Raw genomic sequence first — 18,555 nt, 5'->3', positions numbered from 1 at the left:
CTACAGTTCTGCTGCTGCCTGTCTTTTGGTTGTGAGCTGCTTTGAGGTGGGCCAAAGGTGAGCCACTTTCCTGAATGTTTGGAAGGATATTATAAAAAACAAAAATTACAGAAATAATCATTAAGATCAGCAATACATCTGCAACAGCTGATCAATACCTTTTAGGTTCTTACAAAAAACAAGTATTTCAAGGCAATCAAATAGCATTATGGTTTTTTATCCCTGAAAGCCTCATTTAACATACTCTCAGGACTTAAGTCTTAACTCTTAATTGGAAACAGCTAACTATGATGTTTGACATGCTATCTTAATTGCACAGGGTTCATAACTTTCATTTTTTAGGCACTGGATAGCAGCTGCAATACAAATGGAAGATCATACCATTTTACTCATGACCCTTTAGGTTATCCTCCTACTCTATAACCAACCATTGCCAAATTAAGGGCACTACTCAGTACCTATTGCTTTGCTATTTATTCATTAAAACAGTGTTATTAATTTGGAAGTATGCTCAGATTAAGGAGTCGGTGCCTCATAAAGAGTGAAGTGTGAGGTGCAGGGGGTGCCTTTTGCAAAGAGCAAAAGAATACCAGTTACATTGAAGTATCTAGCCAAAAAGGCATATTTTAAGTTATGGCTTAATGTTCAAATACATTCTTTTTTTTCTTAACTACATTTGGAAATTGAGTTTATGTAAGCAGCAATAAATGTCACTTTTAATCTATTTAACATATATCACAAGTAATAGAGAAACAAGAAGTTATTTAGTACTCTAAAATAGGATGCTATATAAGCAAAAGAAGACTTGAGGGTGCTTTTTAGAAGAAAATTGATCTGTGTGCACAAATTGAAAGTGCACGATTTGCAAGAACACAGATCACCTGAACTTAATTTTGTTTTCTAAGCGCTGGAAATATTCATAGTAAAAAAGCTTACTTTACAGAAGAAAGCATTTTGCAACACAGCAAAAGTGATTACAAATCATTTCTTACTCCTTCCATCTTCAAAGACGTGTTTAAGTACATCTAAGAGCTAGATGACAGCTCAGTTCTCCACACAACAGCAACTTATTTCAAGCAGTCATCAGTGAAATCTAAAATGTAGGTATCCGTTTCTTTCCAACAAGAGACTAAAGGTACAACCGGCCAGGCAAACTCAGAGTTGAACTTCTCTTCAAGAGCACATATATGGAACTCAGCCAAAAGAAAGAAGCTGAATCTGAGAAGTCATTGCTTTAATGGTACGTCAATTTATACCTCCGTACTGTATACAGAAGGAGAAACAGGAGTACACTAATTTTCTGAAGGAAAAAGGAAAGATGAACCCTGAGGTTAGATTTGCAAAGTCAGAATAAGATGAGGTTTCTAAAGGTGTAAAAACTGAATCCAACAGATTTTATTTTACCTGCAGACTTCCCTTAAATCAGCAATACAGTTCAAAACAAGGTACCCATCTGGCCACGAAAATACACTGCATTTCAATGGTTTATACATGAAAGATGAAAATTTTTAGCAGGAAGGATGATGTATGGCAATTATCTTAAGACGAACCAATTGAACCGAACTTAGTAATTCCTATCTTGAAGATGGAGAACATATCCCCTATATCTACGGTAGGATAAGGGAATAGGAAGTCTACTTTGATGCTTGGAATATACTTTAAAAAAAAAAAAAGACGTAAATTAGAAAATCAGCTACATAAAGCAACTCTTAAGATATTTAGCACATATCAGTACTGCAGGAAGTCTCATGAAACAATTTCTGTTCAAATGATCAAGAAGCTAAAGGTATTTAAGCTAAAATATCTATTAGTTTACCACCACAAATCTCAAGCCAAAAAAAAAGCCTAGCTCCGTAAGAAGTCGTCAAAAAATTTGGGGCAAGGATATCCGCAAAGTTGTCAGGCTCCTTAGCTCATCCCATCTTGCCTTGTAAATACATATGCTGTTCTGCAAGTCTCCAGGAACAGATTATTTCCCTGGAATAGTACAGCCATATTGTATTTTACAGTTTGCCTTTCTTGGATGTTGCTGGTGTCAGTGGGTTTGGGTTTTTGTGGGGGATTTGTTGTTTGGTTTTTGGTTTTTAAGGATTTCACTGATATTTTTACATGCGTTCAGTTGTATCAATGGGCTACACACATAGGTTAATACTAAAAACCTGTTATGTGAATATCAGAAAAAAACCACATTGCAGTATCTAAAGCAATCTTTTCAACTCTGTAGCCCTAACAAATGCTGACTACACTTTTTAGCAAATATTTTACAGTATCCTGAGGGTAGTAAACAAGATAACCTTTTTGTGTAACTGAAGTACTATTTCAAAGCACAGGACATAATGCTTCAGGGAAAAAAAAAAAAAGGCAGCTTTGTAAATCCAATGCAGACTATAACACAAAAAACAGGACATGCAAAATAAAGTCAGGAATTATGAAGAATGCATTTTTGTACTTCAACAAAACATCTACGGAATCGGACTATTTTTAACCTGATGTCATTGCATAAGCAAAAGTGGAAAGGGCATGCTTCAAGAAGGAAAAAGTGCTCACAAACAATAATACTGCATTAAAGGCTGCCAGTCCTTCCCAATGGGGAGGGAGGAACAAAAAAAAACCCCAAACAAACAAACAAAACAAACCCCCAAACAACCACCAAGATCACCTTATGCACCACATATGAAAGTAAATAAAAACTTAAAACTGGAATTTTTTTGGGGAAAAAAAATAAAACTTCTTAGCAAACATCAGATACTGGGTACCAGAGAATAAATTGTTGACTTGTCACAACTAGAAAAAGATGTAAGAGGTTTGACTCTCAGAACTTAAAAGAAATGTTTTTCAAAGCAATATTTAAGAAAACATGGGGTTGCAGGCAGAAAAATGCATTACTCTATTTAAAACTCAATTTTCTAAACAGTAACAATAAAGAGCAAGGATACTTTCATTTCCTAAGCAAATTCTGCATGTGTAGATGGCAATTAAGCGTTACCGACATCTCAGACAATCCTCATTAATATAGGCACAGGATATATGAGATCCAGTGTTTCAAGGCTAACTGTAATTGAACATTGCGACAATGTTGTCTTAATCTCCAGAAGGGTTTCTTAATTCTGTGTTAGACAGAAAGAAAAGTCTTACCAATATCTTCTTTGAGAAGGTGCATGTCTGCTGATCCTCCATATGTGGAATAAGGAGCCCTGCAAGCAAAAAAGGCATTTGGTGCCTCTGTAGGAGTTGAAAAGGGGCCCTTTTTTTTTTTTCCTTTTTTTTTTTTCCCCCTCTCTCTTCAGGCACAGATTAGGTCACCTCCTTCTTGATTACCTAGTGTTAGTTAGAGGAGGATTATTTTTTCCTCTAGTCTTTTCACAGAACAAAGAGTAAAACCCAGCCATAGAAACAGGCAGGCTGGAAAGGAAATACAAGAAGAGCAGGAAGGAACAACACAAAGATTTTTGGGCTCTCCACAGAAAATTAAAAGGTCAAAGAATGACATTTCAACGAAAGATGCATTCAAGACTGAAGCTGATGGGTAGATCCCCTTGCTGACCAGGAGGATCAGAAGACATGACCCAACTTAGAAACAAGTTTCATTTCAAATGAAGACTGTGGAATTTAACAAAAAAAACCCCCAAAACAACCAAACAAACAAAACCCAAAACCAACCAACAAAAAAAAAAACCCCCCCGAAAAAAACATCACCAGTACTCATCTTTTTGAAAAGCTATTTTAGCCAAAGGATATAAATCAACTTAAAACTTTTGGAACTGTGATGTATCTAATTTTATTTAACATTTTTGAAAAATGAAAATAGAGAGTCATTATCCATCATGAAATGATGTCCTCACTGGCCATTAGCTAAAGCAATATGAAAAAAAATACGAAGTTAAAAAACAAATCTGCACAATATTTACAACGGACTATTAATCCGTTCTCAACCCATATAAAAACATAATTCAAGTATATTTCAGAGAGTGTTCCAATGTGTGCTGGTTTTGGCTGGGATAAGGTTAATTTCCTTCACAGCAGCTGCTATGGGGCTATGTTTTAGATTTGTGACCAAAACAGTGTTGCTAATACAGGGGTGTTTTAGCTGTTGCTGAGCAGTGCTTACACAGAGCCAAGGCCTTTTCTTCTTCTCATACCACCCCACCAGCGAGTCGACTGGGGCTGCACAAGAATTTGGTCAGCTGACCCCAACTGACCAGAGGGATATCCCATACTGCATTTGTCTTCCCAACCGTTACGCGTGATGGAGCCCTGCTTTCCTGGGGATGGCTAAACACCCGCCTGCCGATGGGAAGCAGTGAATGAATTCCTTGTTTTGCTTTGCCTGCACACACAGCTTTTGCTTTACCTATTAAACTTCCTTATCTCAACCCATGAGTTTTCTCCCCCATCCTACCTGGGGGGAGTGAGCGAGCAGCTGCACGGTGCTTAGCTGCCTGCCAGGGTTAACCCACAACACAATGTTAGTAGCCTTGGTCCTTGAATTCCTGTATCAGGTGCCCAGCTAACCTTACAAAACATTCTCACCCTCAGGACAAAGGGCACCAAACACAACCACCTGAATTTGCTAGAGAAAGCTGGGTTGCTGCGGTGAAGTAGAAACGGGAAGGAGTGATAGTAAGAAAGGATGGCCATTACTGCCTGCCTAAGAGCAGAGCTGTCCCAAAGGGTGACATTTGTATGGGAAGAAAGGAAGAGTCACTGCTCTCAACTACCAAACTCCCTCCCCAGTCACTTACGCAGTAACCACTGCCTTGTTTTTACTTGGGATTACAGGAAGGAAAAGAGGCAGTACTTAACCAATGTGAACAACAAAAGATTGCCCAAAAGCCATTATCCAATTCTTCAGAGAAACTGCCAACCGGACTATACCAGTTTAAAGAAGAAAACAGCAACTTTCAATGATAGCTATGCAACTTTCTTCAGGCTCATAAGAAATCACTTTTACACTTATTATTTCCACTAAGGATTGTGTTTTCAGCTTAAACCAAAATATTTCTTTGACATATTACCTATTTCAGTCAAACAGGAAACTATGTTCAAGTTTAACCAAGATATATGTAAGGAAAAATTCAAGTATGATATCCAAATGCGTAAACTGAATTTGCTTCCACATCACTTCCACATATAGCACCAATGCAAACCTCAGAATCAAAAGCATCTTCCATCAAGCAATCCCGATCCATGCATTTGCTGATACTTGTAAAGATCATCTACATTTAATCATGTTTGCTTGCACCCAGGCATTAACTCAGATCTCTAGAAAGGCAGAAAAGGCTCTGTAACTCTATACTATCTTTTTATCACTTCGGTGATCTGTTTTCACTGTTCATTCTTTTTACATGTTCCTTCCTAAAATTGATGAGTATCATTTTCGAAAGACTCGCTTAATTTTCAGAGGAACATGTCTCCTTAGTGGCATGAAGTGGAAGAAGTATCCCTGTACCTCATAGATCATTATTTAGAACATTCCTGTGTCACATTAATGCTTTTCTCAATTCCTATTCTTATGGTCAAAATTCTGTCCTAGATCTGGCAGGCAAGCAGAATTTTTCCAAGAAGCAAACAACTGACTTTCCTTGTCTTGGATGTAAAGCATATCTCATTTTATGAAAATTGAAAACATATGCTTTGCACATTTGTATTTCTTTCCATTTCAGAAGTTAAAGGAACAGATGATTTCACATTCAAGTTCTCGTATTTGCACATTAGATTCAAGTACTTGGAAAGTAAAAAACAATTTTAGTGCATTACTCCATAGAACTTCCAATATGGAGCTTCACATAACCTGTCAACCTACCAACTGAACATTTAAATAAAGCTTAAGAGGGTACAGTTCACAAATATTTAGAACACACTACTTCTCTAAACACCAAGTCATGGATTTGGAACATAACATTTTTAGCCTCAATCTTAATTTCTTTCCGCCAGAAAAACAGATCATACTTTCCAAGGTCTGAACCTAAATCTTTGCACATTACTCCAAACACCAGTGTTTCCTGTTGCTGTTTGTTTTACGAAGTTTGTTGTAGCATTAGATTCCTTGCTGTTTTCAGCTGAAGTTCTACGCTCTGAAGAGACCTGCTTTTTAAGATGTGTGACAGCAAGCAAATCTGAAGAAAGCAGAAACAACTCATCTTTTGCCTTAGTTGTACCTCTACAAAATGAAGATAATTTTATGTTTGAAAGCTGCTCAGATAACTAGATGATGTGTACCAAGAAAGAGAATGGTGCAAGTACAACTACTAAATATTTCTTCTACAAATGGAAGTTGTATTATTTTACTTCTGTTACAGTCAAATAGCCTTAAAGCTTGTTAAAGATTATATTACTTAAGAAAAATAGAAATTAATCTATTCATTATAGCAATCATATGGGAGAAGAAGGAAGGTAAGATACATCTTTAAGGATTAAATATAAAAACCCAAAGCATATTGTGGAAAACAAAGACTAGTTTTACCATAACACCTCTCTAAATATAGCTCAGGAAATGGAAAGGTTAGAATACACAGGTAGTATTGTAATATCCCAGACTCTAAGCCTCAGATACTGTAAAGACAATTAAAAGGACAGATGTCAAACTTAAATACAAAAGACTAGGAAAATTCAATAGCAAAAAAAACAGCAAAACAAAGAGAATGTATCGTGTGGTGAGTCAAACTAAGCCCAATTAGTTTTCCTCCTTTGGTTACAAAAAGAAAAAAAAGGGTTCTGTACATACATTAAGATGGACTGGCTTGACAGATCTCCAAAAGAAATCAAATCTCACAGTACAGAGCCCAAAATTGCACCTTTCAGGCATTTAGTTTTTTTAAAAAGTGTAACAAAGTTCAAGTTAAATGTTCCTTGCTAAGAATAAAAGCATGACATCCCAACTTTATTCAAGGTAAAGAAGAATAATGAAACTGCTTCTCTTAATACAATGCGCCAGAAACTTGAAATAAAAATGATTTATAGCTATTAACTATAAAATTTTTTACAGACCCTATAAATACTAATTTAAGTGATTTGGCTGTGTGTATTAAGACTGCTCTCTCTATAGGAGAAATTTCAACCTGAACAGCTTTTAAACCAAATGAATCTTTTCTCTGTTCTCAGAGGATCGCTACAGAAGTACATAAACACCTTTGAAAATATATAAAAAAAAAAAAAGTCCCGCCATTCAGAATCAACATTTAAGACTTAATTCACCATGGTTTTGCAAACATCACTATTAATTACAAAATGTACCTTATTTTGTTGCATGCATTTAATCCCCAATCTTTTGAGTATTTGTAGGAGCAAAGTCTGGTACTTTACAAGTCAATTTAGCGATTTTTCTCCTCCAGATGCTAGCACAAACTATTCTAGACATAACTATGTCTCGTCTCCACAGTAACTAATGTCAAGGATAGTATTTTACAAAATGGCTTAACAAATATTTGGGTTCCTCTATATATTTTGACAATGCTAAAAGCAGTTCCCCATTCCGTAAAAGAATAACAGAGCAATACCTTACCTAATGCTTTCTTGGTAAAGAGAACTACAGGCATTACCCAAAATGCCCTTTCAACACAATAAAAAGCCTACTCTGAACGCAATGAAATCAGACTTGTATGAAATATATTAGATATTATGAAGCTGTTACTTTCACATTTAAAAATTAAATACAGTGCTCACTTGCATTTTCCAGAAATACACACAGAAAACAAGAAACTAGGTCTCTCCCATTTTCCCCAGTGTTCTTCATTGATGACCCATTCTCTATATTCTAAAATTTTGCTAGGTAAATAACTTAAAATTTTTACTGTTGAATACCTAGGGAAAAAATATTACTCTCCTAATTTGGGCTGAAAACAAAAATACTACCAGCATAGTCAATAAGTTACAAAAAAATATCTTTGTATGAATACTGTCGAGGAGAGCTACACAACCTCTCCTCAGCAGCTACCCAGAAAGTTATGTATTTCTTCTTGTCAAAAATCCTAGCAACTCTTCAGTCAAGCTCTATTACTGTATGAGCAGAAATTAAGTTAGCTTTACTGAAATGAAAAGGAATATTCTTAGAGACCTTTTAAGATAGTTAAGACATTTAATCATGCATTTTAACTCCGTTGGTAAAATCAGTTTCAAAGAAGCAACAGCTGAAATACTTTGTAAACGTTAGATACAGTTCATTTACCATCCTGTGACTAGGCATTCAAGTGCCTAGATTTGTTATCACTTTAGGCAAATCAAGGATGTGTTTATCAATTTAGTTCTCAGAAGCTTTGATTTTAAAATATTTCAGTATGGATATAAGAGAGTGTTCAGAATTCACCTGGTTCTATTTTAGTTAAAATTTTCATGTGTATAATTCATGTATTACATTAAAAAAATTGCAATTTAGCAAGACCACCAGTTATATGTGAGAGGGGTTGATTTCGTAAGAAGCTTACTACAGAGTCCTCCTTCCTAATGGCCTGGATTCCTCTACCTCTGTAACTTCCCAGCTCCAGCCTTTCATTTCTCAAGGATTATCTGATGTGTGGATTATTAAAAACATAAAACGAAACACAACCAAAACCTCCAATTGTTTCACTATAAAGTTGTGTGATTCTACAAGATAGAAAAACAACTGTGTGTCACTCTCTTCCTTCTGATTGTGCATTTTCTTGTTTTAAAAGAGATATTTGCTATTAGCTGCCAAATGCAGGTAAGGGTAAGAACAAATAACCAAACTAGTATTGCTGCTTAAATATTATGGTGAAAATGAGTGTATCCACAGGAAAATCTTTACGTTTGTCTCAGAACAATGGACATTTGAATCATGCAGGAATAAATATGTTGATATTAATCTTGCACACAATCTGCCAGATGCACTCCCCCTATAATTCTGAAATTTTAAGAAACTTGAGATTTTGCACATAAGGCAAGTTCATTCTCCCTAAAACAACTGTATTTTTACTGAACAGCCATTCTATTAAAAAATGCAAAGTTTGTTTTAACAAGAATCAGCTTTAAATGTTAAGTCTGTCTGCCACCATTTTTTCCATCAATACTGAATGACAATCTAGTCCAGGTTCTACTTTCAAAAATCATTTACAATGGCAATAGTAGTATGTTTAAGTAATGACTTTTAGACGAGTTCATAAAAACACAGCACTGCAAATTCAAAAGTAATTTCTTCGAGAAGTTATAAGCCTTACTAAAAGGGTATTACTTACTATGATCAGCTGCTTATCACCATCTTTTCCTGCTTCTTTTAGCTTCTGCGTATGTTCCTCAGGTATTAGGAAGTTGCTGCATTTTGATGCTAATGAAGGATTTGACAATGGAACCCTTGAAATATAAATATATTTCATGTTAAAAAAGGGACTGCTTATACATGTCATCCTAGATACTCAAAGCCGTTGTGATTAGTATAACTAAACTTTAACAAGATGCAAATCCAAGTTAAGTACCCAAAACACAGTCCTATATATTTTAACTTGTAATTCAAATGGAAAAATAAGGAAATAAAAGGATTAACCAAAAAATATACTTTGTGACTAGCCTAATGACAAGAACTTGTTTAATGAAAAAAAAATTACATTTATAAGCAAGCGGGGTAGGTTAGTCACAACCATTAACACCTGCATTTAACTGAGGCATTTTCAGAGCATGACTGATGGTGCCTAATGCTATATATTTCCCACGTAAGGTTTAGGTTTCTAGTTTTAGGTATCATACATCAGGCTGCTAAAGCAGACCATGTAAATATTCCCACAAATGTAAGTGGGCAATATAAAACAGATCTCATAAATCTCTCAAATTCAATTCAAACTTATTCTCTTCTAATGGCTGGCAGTGAAGGGAGGAAGAAGAGGACCCGAGGAATAAAATGGATGGATATCACTGGAATCTCTCTCACTCAGTTTAAGTTTCCCCTTGTCACGACTGAAAGAAACACTGGAAAGTAGTATAAAACATCAGCAACAAAGTTATTCTACGAACTTGCTGCTATATTCAGGGGAAAAATAACATTAATTCCAGGTGTGGATAAAACTTGCGGAGAACACTAAAGCAAAACACACACAAAAATACTCGTACTTCAACTACGTATTCACATATTTTCTGTTTCTGAGCAAACTAAGGATATAGTGCCAAACACTTAATTGTAGCAGCTGCTGTAGTACCTGTAGCAGGTTAATTCAGTGAGCTTTTTAAAAATAAAAACTCTTGCCAAACATTTTTAAAACAGCATTTTTTTTGTGCTAAATCAGAGCTAATTTTTTTTATTCCTGTCATGTGCCCCAAAATTTGCATTAAGTAGCTACTTCAAGGTTTAGCCTTTTCCCACTGCAACCTTTTCCTACAAAGCCCTAAAGAGAGCTACACTGTAGATATGCGCATTACTCTATGTTATGGCAGGAGTACCACAGAAAGAATGATGGCCTAAATCTTGGATAGCATACGGCAAGCAGAGTAAGAAAGCTCGCACAAGAAAAATATATATCCAAATAACAGTAAAGCAATATGGGCTTTTTCAGTTAATAATAAATTTGAGTCGATACCATAAAGCTGTTCGGCAGTTGAGAATAAAAATATGAAAAATCAAACTTACTGTAATATTTATTGAAAAATCTAAAAATATTCTTTTAGCTAACTTTACATCTACCTTACCACCCATCATCTGTGAAATCCCATAGTAGTAGAGTTTTTCAACATGTACAAAAGGCCTGGTTAGTCAGAATTGTTAATCTGGCCTCAGAGACAGATGTACTGAAAATGTACTGCATCATTTCTTCTTGTCTCCATTATGAATATAGAAAACAGTATCAATATACTAATCACTGTGCCAACTATGTTGCTGTTCAAAGTATTGAATATGAAGAAATTATTGTCTTTAGCTTGTAGTTGGCTAAAACCAGAGACTATGCCAGAATTGTTCAAAAACTTCAACAGTCAACATGATCAAGGATAAAATGTAAATTTGAACTGTTAGCAGTAAGAACAATTTAGTTAGTAGTAAGAACAAGAATAATTTTTTATATGGCAGCTGACACCTTCATTTCACAGCAATCACAAAACAATCCCAAATTAAATCCCCTCTTCCCCACCTAAAAAGATTTCATATATATTCCCATAATTTAAGGATTAGAAAACTCTTCCAGAAGTAAGTGAAGTAATTCAGTAAGTGAAAATCATGTGGTAAACCCTTCCCATACTCTCTGGTTATCATCTGATTTGAGGAAGAGACCATTAGAAATGTTTTCCCAATTCTGTTAAATTCTACTTTTTAAAATAAATGTGCAGTTACAAGTATCTTGCTTAATAATTTTCTTAACAAAATAAAAACATCCCTTAATAACTGGGAAAATGAAAGTCTATTTTTATAAAGGACAAGTTACTTATTTGAAACTGAAAGTTGAGGGTGGGTAGAACAGTTAGTCTTATAATAAAACCTCTCATAACTCTATGGAAGGTTACTGTAATTTCATAACGTATGAAATACGATACCTGTTCTCGGTTTCAGAAGTTTGATTTGTAAATGAAGTTTGCGTCAACTGCTTGGGAGCCAAACCTACAATTAATCAAAGTTTATAACTTCGTTATAAAGTTTTTAGTTGCAAAGGAAATTTGAGCTATGCAAATAGTGATTTGCAAAAAACATATTCAAGACAACATGGCAATTTGTTCATGGCCAATAAAAAAAGATACAACCTCGAGGCAGTATTCAGATGTTTCTCCATATATACTTAAAAAAGTATGCAATTTTCTTCAACATTTCCACAGCAGTTCTGCAGAGCAGTTTGCCAGCAGCTAAACAAGGCCAGTAGTGAAACTACATAGGAGTTTAAACCTGTTTATACCAACACCCATATAAATAGCCCTATGTATAGTATTAGAATCATAAATGTATAGTATGCCCCCCATCTGAGGTGTGTTCTCTAACACTTAAGCAAAAGAAACAATCAAGAATAGCAAAAGAAAGAAAAAACATTTTTTACATTCTCTAGCAGTACAATTAGAGTATTATTTTCAAAAATACCCTACAATGGCAGGAGAGAAAAAAAAAAAAAAGCTATTTAGTAAAACTAAATAGTTAAACAGGGCACTGAAAATCAGGTTCAGACTAAAAAACACCCCCCCCCCAAAAAAAACCCAACAAAAACCCAAAACTCAAACCAAACAAAAAACCCCTACAAACCAAAAACCCAAAAGCAAAAGGATGAAATATCAAGAGGGAAGTTAACAAACAGGTACATTAGTGATCCATCAATAATATTTCTTAGTCAAATGTACTTCAGTCAAAATATTCATCATAAGGTTTGACAAACCACATTCACAGGCTGATAAATGAAGACTGTGTAATGAAAACAGGAGAGTGATTACTCAATTAATAATTTGGTCAAGATCAAGTAGAATGATTTAGGAGAAAGAAATACAGATACTTATTCAAAGGAAGCGGTAACCAACAGAGAACCCTTAACAGAAACCGATCCAAGAGAAGAACCCAATTGAAATATGGACGTTTTACTACTTTATTACATGGAAAAGGAAAGGATTTGGTTGGGTTTTTTTCTGTTTGTTTGGTTGTTTTTTTTAAAAGTTGTCACTTCACTTTTACTCAAATGGAGATTTAAGCATTAAAATATTCATGCATAAAGCACAAAGACGCACTAAAAGCAGAGCGAGGCAGAAAAAGACGCCTCTCTCTCAAACTACACAGCCCAGACATAAAAGGACACTCGCTGCTACTAAAGCGGCCATGGCTATGACACACAAAGAAATATGAAAACCCTGGTGAACCGTTCCAATCCCGTAAGTTCAGTTCTGCACCAACTGTACCTTATTCTGTGAAACACTCCTCTGAAAGGAATACTTATGCTTCCCATGTAACTGGTCAGAAGAAGAGGAAAAATTAGTAGTAAACAGTTACCTTGAGGTTCACTTTCTCCGGGTTCTTTTTTTAATTGTTTTGGCGGTTTAGGAGCTGTAACGTACTTTACTGGAGAACTTTCTGGACTTGATACCAAATGTAATCGGAAGTTCTAAACAAAACAGAAAACATTAAATTAAAAAAACAAACTATTTAATGCCTCTAACCTATTAACAAAATCACTCTGTTAACTAAGTATTAACATCTTGAATACAGCACCAGTTTTCCAATTCCTACATTATTTTAAGCAAACAAAATGCAACTGATTAGCTAATCCATATTGAAGTTTGTGGTACTAATTTTGAAAAAAATCTTTTTCATTTTATATATAAGCTTGTAAAGTATTTCCTATAGAACACTTTTGTCCTTAAAATCTTAAATTTTAATAGAAGCTCATTCAGATAGAGAACACTTTTTTCCCCTCTCATTTCTTTTAATACACCTTTTCAGGACAGAACAGCTATGCAAGCTTAAGTCATCAAAAAGTGTCCATATGCACATGTACAACCTCCAGCTCCAGCAGGAAATTTTATCAATCAACATTTAGGTAACTACAGAACTTAGGAGGGTGGAACAGATCCATTTTCCAGCTTACTATCATCCCGTCTATGACAACGCACCAGTAAAGGATCTTTAATACATCTGAAAATTCTAAGTTGCTGTAAAATAAAGTAATTGTTAAAACAAACTTTCTGAGCATGGCATTCTCAGAAAACAGAACAGATTTAGAACATCCTCCCACCATACACCATAATTAAAATGACTTACCTCATCTGGTCTTGGCTCACATAAATGTTTTGTCAAATTACGCAACAAACCATTTTCTGCACCTCTCTTTGTGGGCTGTTTTATTTCTAATGTCACTTCTTTAGCTCCAGCTCTTTCAGATGAAGGATCTGATCTCTCCTGCACACAAGATGCACTTTCATTCTCAGAGAGTCCTGTTATTGACAGCTTGCCTTGTGCGTTCGAAAGCTCTGCTTCTGTAGCTATTTGACTTGCCTCTGAAACTTCAGGGTAATCTTTTAACAAAGAAAGCTTGGGGGCATTTGCAGAATTTAAGTTACTTTGCTTCATGTTACTAGCTTTCAGTAATTTAATTTTGGTCCATTTAGAGTTTTTGTTTGAGGAGTTATTTCTACCATTCAGAGTGCATTTGACAGGCATTCCTTTTTTGCTAGGGAAAAAACGTTTGCATTGAGTACTTTGACTAGGTTCTTTCTGAGTAAGCACTTCACTTTGTTGAAGCTGTACGTCGGCATGCTTTTCTCCTGTTTTGCTATACTCGGCATTAGGGGAATCTTTTTTCACCTCTACTGTATCTGACTCAATCTCACCTGCGATTTCTTCACAAAGTTCAAGGATGCTTACCCTTTTGGATTTCGCATCGTTCTCTGGTTGATCAGCCACATTTGTTTCACTTACAGATGGCTGTGAAATCTTTTTTGGTTTTGTGCTGCTTTTGACGTTCTGATGCATTTGTTGCTTTTCCTTAGTTACTGTCTTAGAATTTGGCTTCAGAGAATCTGTTTCCACTTTCTTTGTGTTGCTAGGAATAGGAGATACAGGGCCCGTTTGGTCTTTCTTAACTTCCTCAAGACTCTCAACAGGACATAACGATGACCCTTGAAGGTTGTGTTGAAAACTGTTGGAATCATCGTTTTTATTGTCTGCTTTACATTTTTTCTCTTTCAGAGAGCTGGTCACTTCTACATGTATTTCTTTATCCTCATTTGTATTGTTTGGCTTTATTTTTGTGTTTTTCTGTTCCGTTTTCACTCCAGCAGATTTAAGTACTTTTGCTGCAACACTGTGAGCATGTCTTTTTGCCTGGCTACTTTGTTTAACTTCCAACGCTTTTTCTTCTTTAATTTCTCTATTGCGCAGGGATCTTGCCGGTACATGTACAGGTGCTAACTGCTGCAGTCTCTGTGATCTCCTCATTACTGGCTCATTTGGCGCAATTATGCATTTTGACTTCGGAATTTCTTGCACAGATTTTGTCTGGCATACCTCCTTACTTTTTGTACATTTAGGCTGCTGTTGGACATTTTTGTCAGGTATTGTTTTATTATTTGAGTTGAATCCTGATGATCTTGTAGTCATGCGCATTCCTAGTTTAGGTTCATTGGTGTTGTCACTGAAAGATTCAAATAATTATTTTTTCAGCATCCAGAAAGTAGAAATTGTCATAAGACTCTTCTCATTCCTACCAGCCTCTTCCTCTAACTTTTTTCTTTTCTTTTTTAAAACACTCGGTCTTAACCCTCAATACTTTTAGAAGAGTTTTCTCTAGAATCATTCTAAAAAGACTTCACTTCCACCTGGTTACTCTTAAGTGTAGTATGTAATGTTTTTTATGCATGGCAAGACTGAACTATGAACCCCAGATGAATGCTTTTTAACAACTCTAGCAGTTTTTAATTGTTGACACTTGTGGCTTTCAAATGAAGTATTAGCTTCTATAATATTAGATTTATTTTCACTTCAGAACCTTTTTTGGAGGAAGTCTTTCTGGATTTTGAGACACTAACATGATTCCACAGAAAGATTGTGTAGCAGATATCTTACTTAATGATTTAAGGCTGATCTTCCCACTACTACTATTTAACTATTTAGCTGTATCTTTAACTTAAATTCATTCTGCTTAGATTGTTTCTGCACTAATTTAGTCTAGGAAGATAACCTAGAACAATTACTTATTTTTCTGTCACTGACCTGTTTGATTTGACAGAGGTTTTGAGAACAGTTTTCTCCTGCACTGCACACTGATTAGGCTTTGATTTATTTGAGACATGTTTTGTATCTGACACCTCCTTTTCCTTCTTCGCCGATGACGGTTTGCTGTTCTTGTCCAGCTTTGGACGTTTAGCAGAAGGCTCTACTAACATAGACTTCCTTTTCTGAGCTGCCATTTCTGTAAAACACAATAATTGATTCAACTTTTAGAGTGTCTGTCAACTGTTGTTACAGTATCAGTTAATATAACCGAAGATTTGCCTGTTTTACAAAATAAGGTAGCTGATATTCGCTTTCCCTTTTAGAGGCAGACCATGCTAACTGTGATCAGAAACAAATCATCAAAGCAATCTCAAATCAAATTACATTTATTTTACTTACAGGTTTTTACAAGAGGCAATCGATGTTTAGGCCAAAGTAACTTATCAAGGTGTGCCAAGAGCATTCCTTATGTATATGCTTACAAACAGGATGTTTCATGCCACCTATGAAAAATATAAAATGTTCATGTGGTAAGCACTTTATCAGCTTCCTTGTCAGACTCTGAATTTGGCATTCCCACCCTCTTCCATCCCTTCAAAAAATGCTTAGCTTTAAAGTTTCTTTGATAATCAATTAAAAAAAAAAAAAAAACTACAAATTTTATTTCTATATCCAACGATTTTTGGCAATTTGCTGTCTTCAGCATTACCCTTTATACCATTCGAAAGGTGGCAGATATAGTACCGTTTCAAAGGAAGTTTCTCAGCCTTTCACATTTTTCCAGAAAATAGCATGCTGCTCTCTTTCATAGCCTGCAAAAAAGTGGGCCTGCTGTCAATCCTGTGCCTCACAGCAACAGTGAATAAATCCATTAGACTCTAGTAAGTTTTGTGGCTGCTACTACAGAACTTCATAGACATCAGCAACCGCCTATAACTGCTCCTTCTAATATGACTTAGGCTACAAATCAGAGACAGAAAGCCTAGAAAGTAGCATTATTTGAGACATTTGCCTTGGGCAGTTAAAGATGATGTCTTCATGAGAACTGAAATGATGTTAATGATGCAGAAGTTAATCTGCCCAAGAGTCTGAAAACTAGCAGAGATCCTCGGTAAAAGGTCTTCACAGATTCGGTTGACCATACCTTTCACATCTGTTTGTGGCTTCTGAAACTTTTAAGTTCTCTTATTCAAAGACACTGGTTTTGTATTATGGCATAAGTCATAATTGTTCAGCAAAGTTTCACTAATATCTTTTCAAAATTAAGTTTACTGGAAGACTCAGTGATCAGAACTTCAATATCACCTTTCTAGGTCAAGAATTATCTATTAATTTTTGCCACTGACAGACTGACAAAGAAATAATTCTCTAACAAAATTATATTACTCTTCAAACCTTAACTAATCTGATGTTAAATTTGACATATTTTAAGGTCAAACAGGAACTTTTAATTTACTAGTTGTGTAACACAGACCAGATACTTTAATTTCATTACAACTACAGTAAGCCTTCCAGTATTGACAAATGCATGTCTTTCTCTAACAATCTGAAAGATACTTATGTTAAGCTCCTTTTAAAAATTATTCATTATCCAAAAAGAAAATAGCAAAGAGCTGTACTTTTTCTTTTCTTTCAGATTTTAAACTGTCCTTAACCCCATTTTCATTTATCCACTCTTTTATGAAGACACTTCTAACCACGCAAGACTGATAACGCTCAAATTCCAGACACCAGTGCTGCCTTCTGACTTTCTCCTTTAAACAAACTGCATGACCAGTGACAACAATTTGAGATGGAATCAAAGAAAATATCCAGGGAAGAAGTCTCTAATAGCACTTTTTGTAGTGCTATTTCCGTGTCTCTCCCTAAGGAGCAGGTAACAGAATTTGTACGCCTTAACTTCTAATGGCTCATGAGCTCCATGACACTTAGCAAGCCTAGGGGTTTCCACTAGTGAAAGATTATCCGTCAGAGCCGCAGTATAGCCACCCACACTGAAAATAACAGCTCTAGTTGCTGAATAAGTCTTTGGTCTCATATTCTCTTAGTTTAGACCACACCATTGACTCTCAGAATTTGAGAGCACCATGACACAGGCTGTATACACCTAGACCTTTTTGGTTTTTTTCCAGACATATACAGACATCACTGTCACTCTCAGCCACATGACATGGCACACTCAAGAAAGACTTTCAAGTACAAAACAGAAAATATAATCCTTCCCTCACCGGTATTGCTTCTCAGGATACCGACAAATACACTCTCCTCCCACAAAGAGAACTAGCTCTTTAATAGTCATTTCTTTCCTACTAACACTTTGCACAGCAGAGAAAGGACTTTTCCAGACGTTCAAGAACTGGCAGTTTCTGCCCTGAAGAAGTCCCGTCTAGTAAAAGCCAGATTATGGAAAGAAGAGAAGACACAGAAGTACAAGAACGAACTACACGACAATCAAATGTTTTGGTCAAGAAGTAGAGGAAAAACAGAAGCACGCAACTCCCACACCCCCAAGTCGTTAAAGCAGGGGCGAGCCCTTGGTCTCTGCTGAGACTGGGGACTCACCTGCTTGACAGGGCGCTGGGGTCTCACACATGAGCCCTCCCCGCTGACTGCCACAACAGAACCTCGCACCCCCGCGCCTTAACTCCCGGCCCAGACCCCACGACGGAACTCAAGAGGAAGGAAGAAAAGGGAAGGCCTCCAAGCGTGGCCCAGTGTCATCCGCCTCGGTGCCCCGTCGTGACAACCCTTCTGGAGCGGGGCCTGGCAGGGAGCCCCCAAACCCGGCCAAGCATTCCTCAGGCTAAGGCAAGCGCCACCGAGGGGCAAGGCGGGGGCTGTGGAGAAGAAGCCGTACACCACAGGGCGCCCCCCCCGGCTCCCACTCGCGAGGAGTCGGAGAGAGGGTATCGCTCGCTCACTCCCACCGCGATCGCGGAGACAGCGGC

The 18,555-nt window shown here is 36.3% G+C and overlaps 1 protein-coding gene across 1 annotated transcript in view; it reads right to left on the bottom strand.

The window, feature by feature from the left end:
• Nucleotides 1-18,223, bottom strand: part of ESCO1 (establishment of sister chromatid cohesion N-acetyltransferase 1) — a 33,236-nt gene extending 15,013 nt beyond the window's left edge. The window contains exons 1-7 of the mRNA XM_009331449.1: nucleotides 18,170-18,223; nucleotides 16,007-16,110; nucleotides 15,605-15,803; nucleotides 13,655-15,026; nucleotides 12,887-12,998; nucleotides 11,464-11,527; nucleotides 9,189-9,303 (exon numbers count right to left, since the gene is read on the bottom strand). Coding sequence (XP_009329724.1) covers nucleotides 9,189-9,303; nucleotides 11,464-11,527; nucleotides 12,887-12,998; nucleotides 13,655-15,026; nucleotides 15,605-15,801 — 1,860 coding nt within the window. The 5' untranslated portion in view covers nucleotides 15,802-15,803; nucleotides 16,007-16,110; nucleotides 18,170-18,223. The remainder of the gene's footprint in view (nucleotides 1-9,188; nucleotides 9,304-11,463; nucleotides 11,528-12,886; nucleotides 12,999-13,654; nucleotides 15,027-15,604; nucleotides 15,804-16,006; nucleotides 16,111-18,169) is intronic.
• Nucleotides 18,224-18,555: the final 332 nt, after the last annotated feature.

The sequence above is a fragment of the Pygoscelis adeliae genome, unplaced genomic scaffold (genome assembly GCF_000699105.1).
Source record: "Pygoscelis adeliae isolate BGI_AS28 unplaced genomic scaffold, ASM69910v1 Scaffold108, whole genome shotgun sequence".
In the NCBI taxonomy this organism is placed as follows: domain Eukaryota; kingdom Metazoa; phylum Chordata; class Aves; order Sphenisciformes; family Spheniscidae; genus Pygoscelis; species Pygoscelis adeliae.
Note: the sequence above shows the minus strand (reverse complement) of the source record. Positions and strands in the feature narration are given on the sequence as shown.